General features: G+C 35.3%; 1 protein-coding gene across 7 annotated transcripts in view; it reads left to right on the plus strand.

Annotated features, from left to right (window-relative positions):
• The window catches only part of LOC128022215 (mitogen-activated protein kinase kinase kinase kinase 3), a 54,668-nt gene that overhangs the window by 15,848 nt on the left and 21,180 nt on the right, over positions 1-17,640 (plus strand). For all 7 annotated transcript variants that reach the window (XM_052609548.1, XM_052609550.1, XM_052609549.1 and 4 more), the window contains exons 3-12: positions 9,069-9,159; positions 10,491-10,555; positions 12,816-12,871; positions 13,065-13,112; positions 13,327-13,369; positions 14,167-14,239; positions 14,329-14,460; positions 14,898-14,960; positions 15,337-15,418; positions 15,719-15,835. In XM_052609548.1, the coding sequence (XP_052465508.1) occupies positions 9,069-9,159; positions 10,491-10,555; positions 12,816-12,871; positions 13,065-13,112; positions 13,327-13,369; positions 14,167-14,239; positions 14,329-14,460; positions 14,898-14,960; positions 15,337-15,418; positions 15,719-15,835 (770 nt within the window). The remainder of the gene's footprint in view (positions 1-9,068; positions 9,160-10,490; positions 10,556-12,815; positions 12,872-13,064; positions 13,113-13,326; positions 13,370-14,166; positions 14,240-14,328; positions 14,461-14,897; positions 14,961-15,336; positions 15,419-15,718; positions 15,836-17,640) is intronic.

The raw sequence follows: 17,640 nt of genomic DNA on the forward strand, positions 1-17,640 counted from the left end.
ATTGGACTTCAGAAAGCAGCGATTTGCCATTTTGGAAAACACTGTGGATGGAATCAATTTTGGGAATCTTCTTCAGTCGCCTTCTTGGTTTGTGCGTTTGTGTGTATGCAGGCTCACACATCTGATTGTGTACTCGGTCACTCGTGTGCATGTGCAAACACTGACTGCATGTGTGTGAGTTTGTGCACCTGCATCGGTGTATTGCTGAACAGCAAAGGCTATTCTTACCATAAAGAGAAGGGCGACTTCATGAGCAAGCACTTACCCTGCCTTTCCTTCCACCTTAATGTCAACTCGTGGTGTTGCATAATTACGGAGACAAGTTTGAGCTAGACAAGTTAGAACTGCAGGAAGTGTGGTCAGGCAAAATGTTCTCTGCCAACCAAGAGCAGACACTTAAAATCTACAGTTTCACCTCTCTGCCTCAGATTTGTACTTCTTGGGTGTAGAAGACTAAATTGAAAACCTTTATGCCCAAATGTTTCTCTGTTTTCACCCAATGTAAGGTTTGTGCCGCAGCTGGCCGAAGCTAACAGTATTGGTAATTAGCAAAATATTTTTTTATGTTTCTGTAATGGTTAATCCACCAGCATATGTAAAAACTTTATTCACAGTAGTTTTTCTAATGCTAAAATATAATTATTGTTATCCATTAATTTTTTAATTTACTGTTTTACAAGAATGGCAGAAAAATAGTAAAGCACTTGATTATAATTGTTTTATTCAGATGCCCAATTACAGTCAATAGCAACAGAGACTGTGGAAAAGTACATAAAAACAATTCCAGCAAGAATGCAAGCTGTTATCAAGGCCAAAAAAAGACCATACAAAATATTATTTTTTGAATATTGAGTTATTTCTGTTTATTTGCCTAATACATTAAAATAACAAATCATACAAAATTAATAAACTGTATTTATTAACACTAATTGGCCATCTGAATAAAAAAAATTGATAGTGTTTTTTTTCTGCCTTTCTTTTAAAACAGTAAATTTGAAAATAAATATATTTCAGCATTAAAAATAGTACTGTGAATAAAGAGCATACATTTACTGGTGGATTAACCAAAATAAAATGATTTTAGCAATCACCAATACTTTTTAAGTTTAAGGCAGCTCTGGCACAAACTTTACATTGGGTGGTGGAGGTCTAATAAATTTATTAAGCACTATATAATATAATGAATTTTAGCAAAGCTGAATCTTTAACCACATTTTCTCATACGAACAATTAGCCAATAATGATAATGTTATACGAACCTTACTAGCAAGTGCACTTGCTTTATTTTCAGACTGACACTTAATGACAATTTGCAGTTCAGAATGTGCACCACATATCGATTGTAAACACTCTGACTTCAGGGAATTCGTTCAATTAATCGTCCACTTGTGTTATTCTTCATGCTTGAGATGTTTTTTTTTTTCCACAGGTTATTTGAAGGGTTTTTCCATTGTTTTAATCTCAGTGTTAGTATAACATTATAATACTGTGCCTATATATATATATATAATTTATTTATTTTTCAAAGAAGAAACCAATCCAAGGTATAGATGACATTTGAGGCTTAATACTATAGAAAAGCAGTAAAAGTTTTCACTACTTAATTTCTCTTCAGTACAGCAGGAAATTAAACTAAATGAAAAATAGAAGATATTAACTGTGATAAGATGATTGACAGGGCAGATTAAACAGTGACAGGATACACAAGTGGTCCGTTAAAGATTCAATCAAGACGAAGAAGCTTGCCAACTATTCTGATACACTACAAAAAATACAGTACATAGTTTTATGGTACAGTGTAAGCAAATTGGGACACACTGTGTGTCTTTTTAAAGGATTAATTAAAGAATCAGCACCTAGGAGTCATTTCCTTATGAATCGGACTACACCACCCAAGCTATATGTTTGTTTTTGTGTGCAGCCTGCTTTTTTCTTTTCTTTTTTTGCCATTATATATCTCAGTCTTTTTATCTCATCACATTCCGTTCAGATCATAAACACACATTAATAACTTGATTAAAATATTGATTTTGCCAAATAGTTCTACTGATTCTGGTCCCTTCTTCTAAGCAAGCCATTTTATTGTCTGCCAAGCAGACGTCCATGGCTGTCTTTCAAAATTTAGTAAGCTACCTATCTAGACAGCATGTTTGGGCATCGTAGATGCTTTTCCAGTGTAAAATCTTGTCTCCAATGTATTCAGTAGACATGACTCATCTCGTTAGATTTTTGGACACATCCTGTATTTCATCTTCCAAACTGATATTGAAAAGACATGACAATGTTCTGCCGCTATTTGGAGTGACATTAGGTGTGTGTGTGTGTGTGTGTGTGTGTGTGTGTGTGTGTGTGTGTGTGCTTTGCATGCTGTGTCTTTGTTGGCTCTGATTCCTGTAAGGCATGTAGAGGGAATAGGAGGTGGGTCTGGTATTAGCCGGTTGGGAGCACAGAGGCACTGCGGGCGTGCAGGGCATTCATTTAAAATGCATAGGCTCCGAGGTCGGCGGTCCTCAGAAATGTCACTCGATGTAATGGGAGGGGAGAGTGCCAGAACCCTGAGTCCCTACAGAGTCAGATGCATGTGTGTTCAATGCATATGCTGAATGTGTGTGTGTGTGGTATGGAGACTTGCATGTCTACTGCAGTGACAGTTGAGTGTCTCTCCCTGACAGTCTCTCTTGTTATCCAACCCCTACAAAAATGCCCAAGAGCGCAGACTTGTCCCATTTCTGTGTGCAACGACATGCTTTAATGAAATCTATTCGGAATTGTTTGTTATTATTATTTAGTTTTTTTTTCCCTTTGAACAAAACCATGACAGTGCTTGTGCTGTGTATTTGTTTGTAGTTCAAATTCTGATTCACAATAATTTGTAAAGAATAGCTAGATACTGAAGGTTAATCACCGGTACAGAAGCATATTTTGTGTGCTTCTGATCAGATTTCTTGGGCACTTTCTTATAATGAGATTTTGAAATATTAAAAATAAAAATGTAATGTTAATGTTCATTTTAAATGAACAAAATTGTAATTGTTAAAAAAATGTAAATTTTGATTTCTAAATATACTATTGTTTATTCATTTTTTATTCATGCTTGTTCATAATCCTTTAAATGCTAATGCATTAGTATATGTCAACATTACCATTACCAAGATTAATAAATTATTCATTTTTATTTTGTGGTACCTAATACCGTAACTAATGTGAATTAGGCATGGGCAAGTGTGAGATTTCAACGAAATGACAACCTCAAGCAAAAATATCATGGTTTCACGATATTACGTTTACAGCTCTAAAATTACTTATTTTTAAAATTCAGTTTAAAAAACAACTTTTTTCCCACTGAAGTCCCGCCATATTTGCTTCTTTTTTTCTTTGATCTGTCTCTCAAATGTTTGCTGAAAAGTGTATTTATATCTATCTATCTATCTATCTATCTATCTATCTATCTATCTATCTATCTATCCATCTATATATATTCACTCACACACACACGCACACGCACACACACACACACATGTTTGTTTTTGTGAAAAGTGGGTTCATCCCATAGGCATAATGGTTTTTATACTTTACAAACTGTATATTCTATCGCCATTCACCAGCCCTACATCTAACCCTAACCCTCACAGGAAACTTTGTGCATTTTTACTTTCTAAAAAAACTTATATATAATGATTATATGATTTATAATCGTTTTGAAAAATGGGGACATGGGTTATGTCCTCATAAGTCACCCTCTCCTTGTAATACCTGTGTCATAACCATGTCATTATACAGAGTTGTGTCCTGATATGTCACAAAAACATGCCCCCCCCCCACACACACACACACATATATATATATATATATATATATATATATATATATATATATATATATATATATATATATATATATATATATATATATATTGCACAATAAGGTAAAATATTTTAAAGAGACACAAGAAAGAATGAAAATTAGTTATTTTCTCTATTACAGACCAAACTATCTGTAGCCATTTAAAATTAGTCAACCACAGAATTTTAATCATGATCCTATCACATGACTTGACACGTCCCTATCTTAAAAAAACAACATCTACCTTGACTAGCAATAGAAAGCATAGCAAAACAATTGTGTTGTAGTTTTTATAGTCTGTAATTCATTTTTAATATTGTATATACCATGTTGGTAATTTTGAACTTTGTTGAACTTCGTCAATCACACTTTGCTCAGATCTGAATCTGAATCAGCTGTATCATTTCAGAGATCATGGCTGCTTTGGTGCGTTTGGAGTCTGTTTATTATGTATTTTCACTCTAATTAGTTTTAATTTAGTACAAAAACAAGCCCACTTCTTTTCTTGGCTTTTGTCGTTTACTGGTGGTACACAGAGAAAAATCATCCCACTAATCACTGTTCATTTTCTCCAGGATCTGTTCTCTGCAGCCTTGTCTGCTTGTGTCCATGTACAGTAATGGAATTTGGTTGGGAAATTTACCAGACCTCTAGACGGGCTTTCAGCACTTCTGCACATAGAAAGGCATCCAAGTTTTTTATTTATTTTTATTTTTTTAAGTGTGGCTCTTAACTGTCCATTCTCAAATCAGTGCACACCTCCCACCACCCCATCTGGCTATTCATAAAAACACTTAAGTACATTCCTCACAACACATGAGGAAGCTGGCCGTTCTGCCCATCAGACCCTGAAGAAGTTAGCTTCAATTAGCATGTGTCCCTACACTGCAGCCTACGCTGTGAATATTAGGCTATCTGCTTCCGTTTCCCTCAAAGGAGGTAAGAGGTAGTCTCTCGCAGCTATCTGCCCCATATGTGCACGGAAATGTCACTGCCTCTGTGGAACGCTCACTGGATCACTTGCCCCGGCAGGAAGTAAGTGTCACCTGACCCCACTGCTGCGACTTCACACTTCCCTCGGGGAGCAAATGTCTTTTGCACAGACCTATACTCAAAGGACATTATGCAAAACTTCTCAAAGCTTATCCTTCCTTCAGTCTGTGGGTTTGGAATGAAAACATTCCTTGTAATTGGTCTTGATTTTTTTTCTTTTTTTTTGCATTGCATTTTATGCTGAGTACAATGTTAATCATTTACAGTCTTGTTGAACTAGAAATGAAACACACTTTGTGTGTTCAAATGTCTTTGAATCTAAATCAAAGACAATTTTATTGCATTGCATTTTATTGCATATTTTATTTTATTGTTGTTGTTTGTTACATTCATGGCTTGTTATAATAACAAAACCTCAGATTTATTTTATATGTAATAAAAAAATATATATTAACTATTTAGATAATAGTTATCTATAAATATGTACATTCCCACAATTTAAATGTATTATGTGTAATTTTACCAATTTATCTTTTCAAAAAGACGAGTCATAATTTTTGCAACTCTGACTGGTATGGTATTGGTGCAAATTTTATAAATACTCTAATCAATTATTATTATTTTTTTTCATTTCAGACTAGTTTACATTTACATTAAAACATACAGTGATTGTATTAGATGACACAGTATTTTTGGGATTTGTGTACCACGGTTTTTACATGATGATCAAAAAAAAAAAACATGATAATGAAATCGAGGTAGATTCCAAAATGTGCTACTTTGTACTGTTTTGTAAGAGTAAATGCATTAATAAGTGACCTTTCATCTTGTGAATGCGTTCATTGGTGCCTGCACCCAGCTTGGGCTGTTCAATTTAATGGTAAATTGCGCAAGTTAAAATATTTATCTTTGCCCCACTATGTGGGAGTACAAGGAGTGTGCTGCTAGTGTAAGTGGGAGAGAACAAGGAAAAACCGGTAAAAAACTTTTAATGAGCCTGCAGCTTCCATCATTAAGCAAGCAGCCACAACAAAGTGACTTTGTTCTCTCCCGCTCTCTCTTCCATCTCTCATAATCCGTCGCTCCTTCTCTCTTCCTACTCATCTGCCTGTCTGCTCTCTCTCACACACACACACACACACACATTTAGAGAGCAAAGCCAGAGATCAAGGTCAGCTCAGATGGAGTTGGGCCAGAAGCCCCCACACAAGCATTATGGGTGATTGCCTTCTCGTGTCACCCATCAGCTGATAAGTTACCAGCATCTCAGATATTCAGTCTCTGCCTGTTACTCTGTCTTTCTCCGTTCTGTTTTTCCATCTCCTTCTTTTTCTTTTACAACAACAAATACGTGTCTCTGAGTCTGACGGATGAAGGGCCTTGCTCAATACCTCTTGGCTTCCAAATGAGCTGTGCTAGCATAACAACAGAGCGTTACTGGTTTGAGAAAGAAGGGACGTTTAGATGAGGGGCTTGAGTCTCCATCAGCAGTCGATGCATCAAGGCTCTGATGCTTTCTGAATGCTAAAGAGAGCTCAGTGCTGTATAGGCACTACATACATAAGTGCCCTCCCCTCTCTTATCATCTTATGCATGATTAAACAAGCATCCTATGCGATTTGTAGCTTTCGTGAGGATTTGGTATCAATTTCTATTAGGAAAGGCCTTATTAGAGATGTTTTCTGAGACATTCTATTACTATTACTATTGCTAACTATTGCAACCACTAACAACTTGATAGAAACATATTTTATGAAAGCAATCAAATGGAAACACACATTCTTGGTCAAATTTTAATTGGATTTTTTTTTACATTTATTTAAATTAACTATTTAAATGTTTGTATATTTAATTTGAATTCAAATTTGTTTCATTATTTTCCCCACAGAATTACCTTTTTTTCAATCATTTTCACTGAAGAATATGATTTAAATTAGCATCATTTACTTTTTATTTTCTTTTATTTTCATAATCGGACATACATTATAATATATATATATATACAGTGTTGGGAAGGTTACTTTGGAAATGTAATAGGTTACAGATTACAAGTTACCCTGTTTAAAATGTAATAGTAGTGTAACTTTTTCATTTACTTTATTAAAGTAATGTAACTAATTACTTTTGAGTACTTTTTGATTACTTTTCTAAATTTGTGAAGATTATAATAAATAAAAGCATATATATCAACTCAAATACAGTTATCTAATAAGCATGTGTCATATGCTGTTTAATAAACTCCTGAAACATTGGGGTTTTTTTTTTTTTTTAAACTGCTGTCTCTTTATATATGATATGATGATAGTTTTCTCAAAATAAGTAAAATGCATGAAGTGACAGAGCAGTTCTAGAAATTATGTGTATGTGCTCGTGTACTTGTATATTGAGACGGCAGAGGTTGAAAACACTGCGAGCTTCAGTAGGCCTATGTGTAGTAAATGAAACTGCATGTCTTTGCCATTAATTTACAGGAGGGGCAGACTGGGAAAAAAAAAATCAGAATGGAAAATTCAAACTCATACAAACAAATTCATGGACAAAACTATTTTTGTATGGACATGACATAAAAAAAGTTTAAATCTTTAATATGGGGACATGTCAAATAATTAAAAGTTCTCTCCTGAACGGCACCTTCACTTCCATTTTTCTCTTCAGTCTCATTATTTTGCCCCGTTATCCATCTTAATACTCAAGATTGAACAAAACTGTACTTTACAATACAATACTCTACAATACTACAATATATTTATAGAAAAATCCTAATACTGTACACAAGTCATGTTTTTCCCTTACAAAAATTTACCATGCTTTTATTAGCCTATATAAAAGTACAATAACCTTGTATGGTTTTTTGTTTTGCAAATGGATTCGTATTTATTTTTAAATAAATCAATTTGTAAAATAATTTTAAATTTTTGGTTACCACAGTTAAACAATATTAACCATTTTTTATTAACCGCAAGGGTTGTGTCAAAAAAGCATCTTTACAGATTAAACTGACCTGAAACCCTGAACAGTAGTTCTGCTTCTCTGTTCCAGCTATGCACTTCCAAAGTCCACTCTTTTATCTCTCTTTCGCATTGATTACTTGGAGTCTGATCCAAACCGTTTGGCGGAGGCGCGGAGAGCGCGCGAGTCACGACTAACAGATTTATTAGAGATTTAATTATCAAATGGCGGATTTGCAAATGATCGCTTTAGTACATTCGGCAGGCAATTATACAATAATGATATTAAAATATTGGGACAAGTTGAGGAAGACTGAGGAAGCTGCCAGGCCACAGGGAATTGTCCCGGTTCTCCCGGTGTCCAGTCCGCGCGTGATTTCAACTGACACGCAGAACGTGCAGGAGTCATATATTGCATTTTGGGGGCTTGATATTCACAGACACCAGTCCATGTCATGTTTTGATTCAAGTGTACTGACCTACTTTTGATTTAATCATCCAAAATATGGCATATTCCGTCCGCGTTAGGCATTCCGTTTTTATGACTGGATTCTACGAAGCAGACTGTGTTTCCGCATCCTGGAAATTATTAGGGCGTATGTCTTAGAATAGTCAGTGCAATTTGGGAAAGAAATCAGTTAAATCTGTATGTGGATGTGTGTAAATATTCAAATGTAATCCACTTTGTAATCGTTACAAAATTCATAAGTAACTGTAATTTAATTACTAATTTTTTCTTAGTAACTGTAACTAATTACAGTTACATTAATTTTGTAATTAAATTACGTAACGCCGTTACATGTAACTAGTTACTCCCCAACACTGTATATATATAACATTTGTGGTGATATGTGTATTATAAACCTGTTTTTAAAAAGACTACTGCAATTTTTTAGCAATTTTGGTGATGCTAGTGGTGAAGAAATTAGGTAAAAAAATATAGTTACTCTATTATTTTTGACTAGGTAACCGTTACATTAAAACTTACTGTGATGGTATCAGATTGTAATCCTTGGCACTTTAATATGTATACCATGCTGTTGTATGTTTTCCATTTACATAACAGGGTTTTTACATGATATTTACAAGTATACCATAATGAAATCATAGTAGATTCCAAAATGTTACACAAATTGTTCAACTTTTTTTCATCGTCATAAATTAATTAGCTGAATAACTGTTTTGCCTTATCCTGGCAGTTCATTGGTTTGTGTTCACTGGTAATTTCTCTGTCTTGTTTACTCACTCACCTTGTCTCTATCTCTGTGTGTGTTCCCTCGACAGGCGAGGACTTCGCAGTGGTTCAGCAGGAAATAATCATGATGAAAGACTGCAAGCACTCTAACATTGTGGCCTATTTCGGTAGTTACTTAAGGTATAGTAATGACCACTTTCTTGACCGCTCTTTTACTGTTTCTGCTTTCTCCTTCACTTACTCCTCCTTTCATTCTCTCTCCTCCTGGACCATGAGTTCCTTTTCCTGTCTAAGGTTGTTGAGTTGACACTGTGCTCTCTGTTGGTTGGGTCTCTCAACTGCACTGCAGGAACAGCCACTGTGACTGCAGCACCTCTGTTTCTGCTAATTTTAAGATTTAGAACTAACTAGATATTCCAGGATTCGGGTATCAAGCAAGCGTGTAGATCTTTGATCAAGGGTGCAACAGGACTTTATGATGTTTTCTTAAAGTTTGGTGGTACATGATACAATCATTGCCCATCGTGGATGTACAGTTTGATAGTTTCAAGACTAGAAAGGAAGAGGTGATGCATTAACTTTGAAGCACTTTTTTGGAAGCAAACTTTTTATTTTTTTATTTTTATTTTTTATGAAAAATGTCTCAAAATGTTGGTTTTTAGAACGTTTTTTTAAAAGAATTGTTTATTATTATAGATTTTTTGCTTTAGTAGAATGTTTAGCTACAGTGATAAAAAAATAATCATCCTCAGTTTGTAGAACAACCAAAAAAAAATGTTATGATGATGCACTAACAATAGAGATCTGAGTAGCTAGACGTTCTGGAAGATTTCTAAGCATAAAAGTAAAGGTTGTAAATGTTTTCTTGGGTAGCTTGTTGAACATCTTATGCATAACTGATATAATTTCTGTATGTGTATTTTTTTTTATCCCAACTGTTCTTAATATGATTTTATTATAGTAGTCCTGGTACAGTGTCTCATATTGGATGTTACAAACTAAGGAAAAATGATTTTCTGTAGGAATTAGCAGCATAAAATAAATACTATATGTAAAACTAATGTAATATTTCATAATATTACAGTTCTTTTGATCAAATAGATGTAGCCTTTGTGAGCATAAAAAAATACAAAAGTCATAGTTATAATTCATAAATAAATTCTACCGACTCCAAACACAAACATTTGAACATTATACTGTACATGTACAGTATATAAAGTTTTGATAAAATTTGTATATATATATCCTATTATAGTGGTTTGTCTCTGGTCAGCAGTATATCTCTTAATATTAGTCTAGACATTAGTGCAAGGCACCTTACAGAAACAGAGAAGGCTGTTTTTGATAAAAGAAGGTTGCTTGGGACTTCTGACTCTGTCTCCTGCTTGCTGTGTCATGACCCAGAAAAGTGTGCATCCTTTCACTCTCCCTGTGGTGCTGCCAGGGGACTATTTCGAGACACATCGATTGAAATATAATTTGTTACTGTTTTTCTTTCTTTGGCTTTTCAGGAGGGATAAATTATGGATATGTATGGAATACTGCGGGGGAGGTTCATTGCAAGACATATATCACGGTAAGATACACCATATAAAGGTAAACAATCAACTGCAACACTAACTCCAACTCACTCAGTGGTCAGTATTTCAATGCAATGCAATACCTCCTTTCCATTCATTATTAAGGAATAGTTCATCCAGAAATGAAAATTCTGTCATCATTATTCATCTTTGTTGTTCAACATCATATGAGTGTATTTCTTTAGTTTTTAAGAATTGAATTGGTCAGTTTTCTTTCAATGCAATACTTTTCCGTGAGGCTTTCGAACTTCCAAAAGTGATCTATATGACCTTTGGAGTCAAAACACAAACTGTTCAGAATGTGTTCCATGTAAAAAAGAAAGTCTGAAATGACATGACGGTGAGTAAATAATAACTAATGCTTTGAAAACGCAAAGCTTTGAAAGAAATTCCGATGCCAATTTTTACATAAATAGACTTTCCTCTCTTCCAATTAACAATTTGATTCTTGACAGATGGCCTAAATATACAAATCTTTTCTTACGCTGTTGGAAAGTGTCCCTCTGTGTGTTCCCAGGAGATAAATTTAGCAGAGCTCTGTAGAGTGGCCCTGTCAGATCATTAGAGCTCATTTTCACGGCAGCTGTCGGCAGTTCTGCAGTTCTCTCTGAGCCTCTGCGCGGGGTGGGGGTTGTGCTTGGGTGTGGGGTGGTGGGGGGCGGTAGATGGTGTTATAGTGCTAACATATTAGCTTAGTGCCCCGGCTCACATCCCACGTTATCAACCCCCTGCTGCAACGGCTGCACTCAGCTACTGGGTCGAAGGCTGATTAGAGCCGAGGCCGACCGACTCAAGTCCTCCTACACACAGATAGAGAAAGACACAAAAGAGACATGAATAAAGTTTTAAATAAAAAAAAACTCTAAGTAACTCTCGGACCTAGTGAATAATCAAGAAAAAGGAATGTGAGGTGCAACAGAGGACATACTGGACATTTCTGTTGAATGGATGAATGCCTCTACAGCTGTCTGAATGTAAATAGAGGAAAAAAATGTATTATATTAATCAAAAGTCACAGTGAAGGCAGTTATTATGTTCTAAACGATTTATGTTTAAAATGAAAGCTGTTCTTTTGAACTTTATATTCATACAAAAAAATAATAATAATTACCAACCCCAAACATTTAAACAGTAGTGTAATTCACTTAAAATTAGGGGTGCACGATAAATATCGGCCAATGATTAATGTGCATTTACACAATGACTAATGTGTAAAGCCGGTTATCTAATCAGCTGTAAATTCCATCAGGTGCATGATTGCACATAGAGTAGCTGTTACTACACGGAGCCGTTGTTAACTGACAAGCTGCGCAAATCCACGTTCATTAGCACCATTGATTTGCGCATCTTCTCAGTTAACAACGGCTCTGTGTAGTAACAGCTGCTCTATGTGAAATCACGCACCTGATGGAATTTACCGCTGATTAGAGAACCGGTTTTACTGACGAGATGTACATTATCATCCGATATTTATTGTGCACCCGTGCTTAAAATATTAAAACTTGCATAGAAACAACTTTCCTTTTCAGATGACATCACCAGGCCCTCTTATTTTCCAACCCATTGGAAATGCATCGTACTTCAAAAGTAAAATGTGTTGTGGACACCATTTCATAATTTTAAGCCTGTCTCTTCCTCTTTCTTCCTTCAGCCCCTTATTATTATTTACTCCTTCCCATTAGCACATTTTCTGTTTTTTGTGACATTTTAATAAGCAATAAAAGTCTGTTGACTTAAAGAAGATTAGCTGCTCTGCTGAAGTGTCAGAGGCTTCGAACCGTCAAACATTCTGCATAGTTTCGGAGAACAGACAAATGAGTTTCTCAGACCCTCTCAGACGGCTTTTCAGTTTTCTTTAGTAATGTTTCAATTCTTTTTTTTTTTTCAATCAGTAGTCCATTTAGAGTTGTAGAATAATTAAGCACTCTGTTTGGTCAGGTTGGACATGCAATCAAATACATTGTTCCTTGCGTTCTTGATAATCTTGTCTCAATATGTTCTGCTGGGTAAAGCCCATAAGTAGTGCTTTTGTCAAACATTCTTTCCAATACGACATGGGAAGTATCCATGTCATATGTGTTCTCTTGATTTAAAGGGAATGTGCTGAAGTTATTTATACACACTTTTTTATTGTAGACAGCTCAATTACATTCAAGCTGTTTAACTAATATTGTAATGTGAAAGGGATTTTCATAGATGTTTTTTTTATTATTATTATAATAATACTGCTAATGTACACTTAATATGTCTCCACAGTTACTGGGCCACTAACAGAATCACAGATAGCATATGTAACTAGAGAAACCCTTCAGGTAAGCCATTTTACTGGATGTTGTTTTGACAACCAAAGCAATCTGCTATGACCATGGAAGCTGCTTTTGAATTTTTAATGGTTGACATGTTGACAGATATTCCATTTCTTCCCTTTCTATCTCTCTAAAAAGCAGTTTTTGAGATGATTATGGATTAAAATAAGTTTTTAATATATATAATTTTTCCTTTAAGGGTTTATTTTACCTACACAACAAAGGAAAGATGCACAGAGACATAAAGGTACCATCATTTATTTCTGATTAATTCTAACTTTTGAGTGTCTTACATAAAAGTGTCTTTGTGGCAAGGAATTTATTGGTTTTCGAAGATTCCGAAATCTGACAGATTCATTTTTACATTTCATCTCTCAAATTTACCAGTAATACATGTCTCCAAATAGTTGTTCTGCTCTTATTTTAAAGTTTCATTTGTTGTTGTTTTTTATTTGAAATAGGGTGCCAATATTTTATTGACGGACAATGGTTACATCAAGCTAGGTAAGAAGATAATTAGGGTGTTATTTCCCTGTCAAATGTCGAGAGCGCATTATTGTAGCGCGAAAGTACATTAATATAATGCGCGAGCGCGAATCTCTCTGCTAGCGCGTGGGAATTGGGCGCGCACTCGCAGATACACATTGCTCTTGTAAGAATTTTCTCTGGGCTCGCTCAGAGAGTATGCCTACACTTAAAACGTGTTCAGTGCAATCGCGAATCTCTCCTCTTCGCATAAAGTAAGCGTGTATGTGCTTAGACTGTGTCCCGTGCGTTCGCGCATGGCCAAGTACTCTTCACTTCGATTTCTTTCTCTTTGCTATTGGCATAAACGCTGTCAAAATGGCAACAACCAATCAGAAATAGGCTTCAACGACTGACCAATGAAAAAGCGACATCGTACATGGAATCTTATTGGTTGATATTGAACCGCACATGGAACACATGGAATAAGTTCATAAGTACAATCAAGACTGAAGTTCAATCATTATATTAAAGTACTTTCGCGCTACAATAATGCACTCTCGAAATTTGACAGGGAAATAACGCCATAGATAACAGACTGACTTTCTGTTCTGTAAAATTTTTAATCTGTTAAAGATAAGGTTACTTGATATTATTACCACCTCAAATCATGTGTAAATAGTGTTTTCGTGACCACCTCATGTTGTCACATTTGATCTGCTGTGGAATTACACAGGTCTCAAATGTCATAATTCATTGGTAGTGTCACCTGTACACGCATATGAGAGTTGTTTGTGGGATTGTAGTAAATATCTTTTGTTTCTTTTCCTTTGCAGCTGATTTTGGTGTATCTGCACAGATCACAGCAACACTAGCTAAAAGAAAATCCTTCATCGGGACTCCTTATTGGTATACAGCAGTTTTTTCCTAGCCTTATTGTGCCACAAACACACCTTAGCATCATGAGTGATGGTATGGTCTGTAACCCATGCTTATAGGATGGCCCCAGAGGTGGCTGCCGTGGAGAGGAAAGGAGGATACAATCATCTGTGTGACATCTGGGCTGTGGGCATCACCGCCATTGAACTAGCTGAACTGCAGCCTCCAATGTTTGACCTTCATCCAATGAGGTGAGGGTGTAAACAGCAGTATGGATCTGTTCCAATTCAGAAAGTGCTGAATTTTTAGCTTTATCCTTAAAAAAAAAAAAAGGGTATTGTAGTGACAGCAAATACAATGTTATTTCATATTTTCACACTTTCATTTGACTCAACCAATGCGTGAGAAAACAGTTCTTTTCAGCATTGTTATTATTATTTTTTTTTACAAATGTTCAGTCAAGTCATAAAAACCATTCTCTTATTTATAATAGTTTTACAAAATGAATCTACTTATAAGAGGACATGACATTGATTCCCAACTCCACCTATTGTATTAATCACAGAACACTGGGCAGTGAAATTATATCAATGTTTCGAACTAAAAATGTTTTAGTTTTCCATATTTCCTTGCATAACCAAGCTGTTTTATTTGCTTGTGCCAATACAAACTTAACTTTTCCCTCCAGGGCTCTGTTTTTGATGACGAAAAGCAACTTTCAACCCCCCAAATTAAAAGACAAAGTTAAATGGTAAGTGATAATTACATTTTCAAGCAATTATTAGGATACCTTGGTGTATAAAATCCTTGATACCAACAGGGATTTCAGTTTCAGTCTATGGTTTATATGCCCAATTCCTTAATTTCATTCATCACAGATGAAATTTAGGCCAAGCACTCTCATTTGCCCTAAACAGTTGCTTTTATGAATTTTGATAAGGTCAGACTTTACATTCTCTTATCTTGTCATGTTATGAATCTGGCCAGGTCGTCTTCAGAGTAGTTTCTTCTTCTCAGTTCATTCAAATTAGCTTAATTACATTTAGAGCTAACAAACTGCACGTCCTCACGGTTTGAAATTGTCCTTACATGTGAGATTTATGGAGACACTTCTCTATGTTCTGAAGGACCAACAATTTCCACATTTTTGTGAAGTTGGCCTTGACGAAAAATCCAAAGAAACGGCCACCAGCTGACAAGTTATTGCAGGTAGGAGGGGCCTTTTTTGCATCTTCTAATTTTTAGGTTTATAATGTTATTGAATTACATTTGTTATATTTTGTTTCATATATATATATATATATATATATATATATATATATATATATATATATATATATATATATATATATATACATATATAAACAAGGCAAAAGTAGAATTGTATACAATTTATAATATACTTTTTTACATTTTATATATATCTTAAAAGACTCTTTACTGACAGAGGACACATTATATACCTTTAAAGAACATCTAACATTGCCATTTCAACCATCTACTCCCCAGCATCCCTTTGTATCCCAACCGTTAAGTCGTATTTTGGCGATTGAGCTGCTGGATAAAGCAAACAACCCTGACAACTCGTCCTACACAGACTTGGATGATGACGACCCAGAGCCGGAGGTACAGTATATCTCCCTGTGTGATTCTCAGTGTTCTCACCGATATCACTTCAAGAATGACGGCCCCCTCGGGACTATTATTCACAAGCAGAGCCCAGAAAACGGCAGCTGATAGAACCGACACGTTAGCCTCTCAATCCTACGAGCCGAGACGTCAAGTTTAACGAGCCCCATGAGTTAATATATTCAGTATGTCGAGCCTTTTATTGAGGTGGTATTTTTCAATAGCTTGCTTTCTTCATTATAAGCCTGTAATAGCTGTATTAATGCCAGTAATTCATTTCGATTGTCTCTAAAGTTAATATGCTGGCATCTCATCCGGTTGTTCTACAGAGCTACTTCTGCTGATAAAGATTTGTGAAATCTTTCACAGTTCCCCAGCGAGATTGAAGAGTTTTTAAAAGGACGTAGTTTTCCTTCATTTCAACTCTTCCTGTTCTACCCATTTCCCCAAGCTTCCATTCATTCTCACTTCCTCTCTTATTTATTTTCCCCCTCTCCTGCTCTTGAAGTTTAAATACAGAGGATTGTTTTTACCAGTCTCTCCTCTCTCCCGGCGAGTCCTTCGCTTTGCAGCTCGCAGAAAGGTATCAGGGATGTGCGTGTGTGTGTGTGAACACCTGGAAATGTTTTGATTAATAAGTGTTTATGTAGTGGTGATGACTTTATTATGATTTGGTGTTATGAGTGTTGTGTTCCTTTATTTTCACCTTTTTACATAGTTTTTTGTTCAGAAGTGTTCATAACCTAGACAAACGTGTTTGTGCATGACGTTTGGTTTCTTGTTTTCTCAAGTGGTTGCGAAGTCAAATTTGTGTGTGCGTTACACAGGTATGCCAAAGGATGTTTTAGGAAGTTTTGCGCTCTTGTCGGATTTTTGATCGGAGTGTTGATTCCTCAAAGGGTTGTTTTCGGAAACGGAAGCTCAGTTCAGAAGCCAGATTTGGATCCGTTGACAAGAGATTTTTGTCTGGCCTCTTTGTGCTGAGGTTTGCTTCAAGGGTTTAACAGAACATCAACATCAAAGAGCTTTTAGAGAATGCGTCATAGAATACAAATAATGTTGAATATTGACCCCCAATCAAGGAAAATAATAATACAATTTAATTTTGATATTTAAATTGCAGTTTATTTTTATTATTATTTTAATTTTGAGTTGGTTATTCTCATTTTCATTGAATGTCATTTAGTAAAATAGGGATGATAATTATGTGGACAAAATCAATAAAAAATCACTATGCAACAAAAAATTATATAATAGAAATACTTTCTAAATATAAACTGAATTTAAAGTACTAGATAAATAGGTTATGTATGTTAATGTAAGTTGTTCATTTTGTTTATTCAATTTTGTTCATTTGTATGTTCATTTTATTTGATTTTCTTTTGAAACCTGGCAAGGCAATGTATATACAATGTACATACATTTGCCCACTTACAAAGAAATGAAGGGTCTGTTATTTTTGTGGTAGGTTAATTTTAACGGATAGAGAGAATATCAAGCCAAAACTAAATAAAAAATAAATTGATTTGAATTTCAGAGAATCAAATAAGTATTTGATCCCCTAGCAAAACTTGGTGGAGAAACTTTTGTTGGCAAGCACAGAGGTAAGACGTTTCTTGTAGTTGGTCACCAGGTTTGCACACATCTCAGGATGGATTTTGTTTCACTCCTCTTTAAAGATTCTCTCTAAATCCTTGAGGTTTCTTGGCTGTCGCTTGGCAACTCAAAGTTTCAGCTCACTCCACAGATTTTCTAGAATTAAGGTCTGGGGACTGGCTATAGGCCACTCCATGACCTTAATG

The sequence above is a fragment of the Carassius gibelio genome, chromosome A11 (genome assembly GCF_023724105.1).
Source record: "Carassius gibelio isolate Cgi1373 ecotype wild population from Czech Republic chromosome A11, carGib1.2-hapl.c, whole genome shotgun sequence".
Classification (NCBI taxonomy): domain Eukaryota; kingdom Metazoa; phylum Chordata; class Actinopteri; order Cypriniformes; family Cyprinidae; genus Carassius; species Carassius gibelio.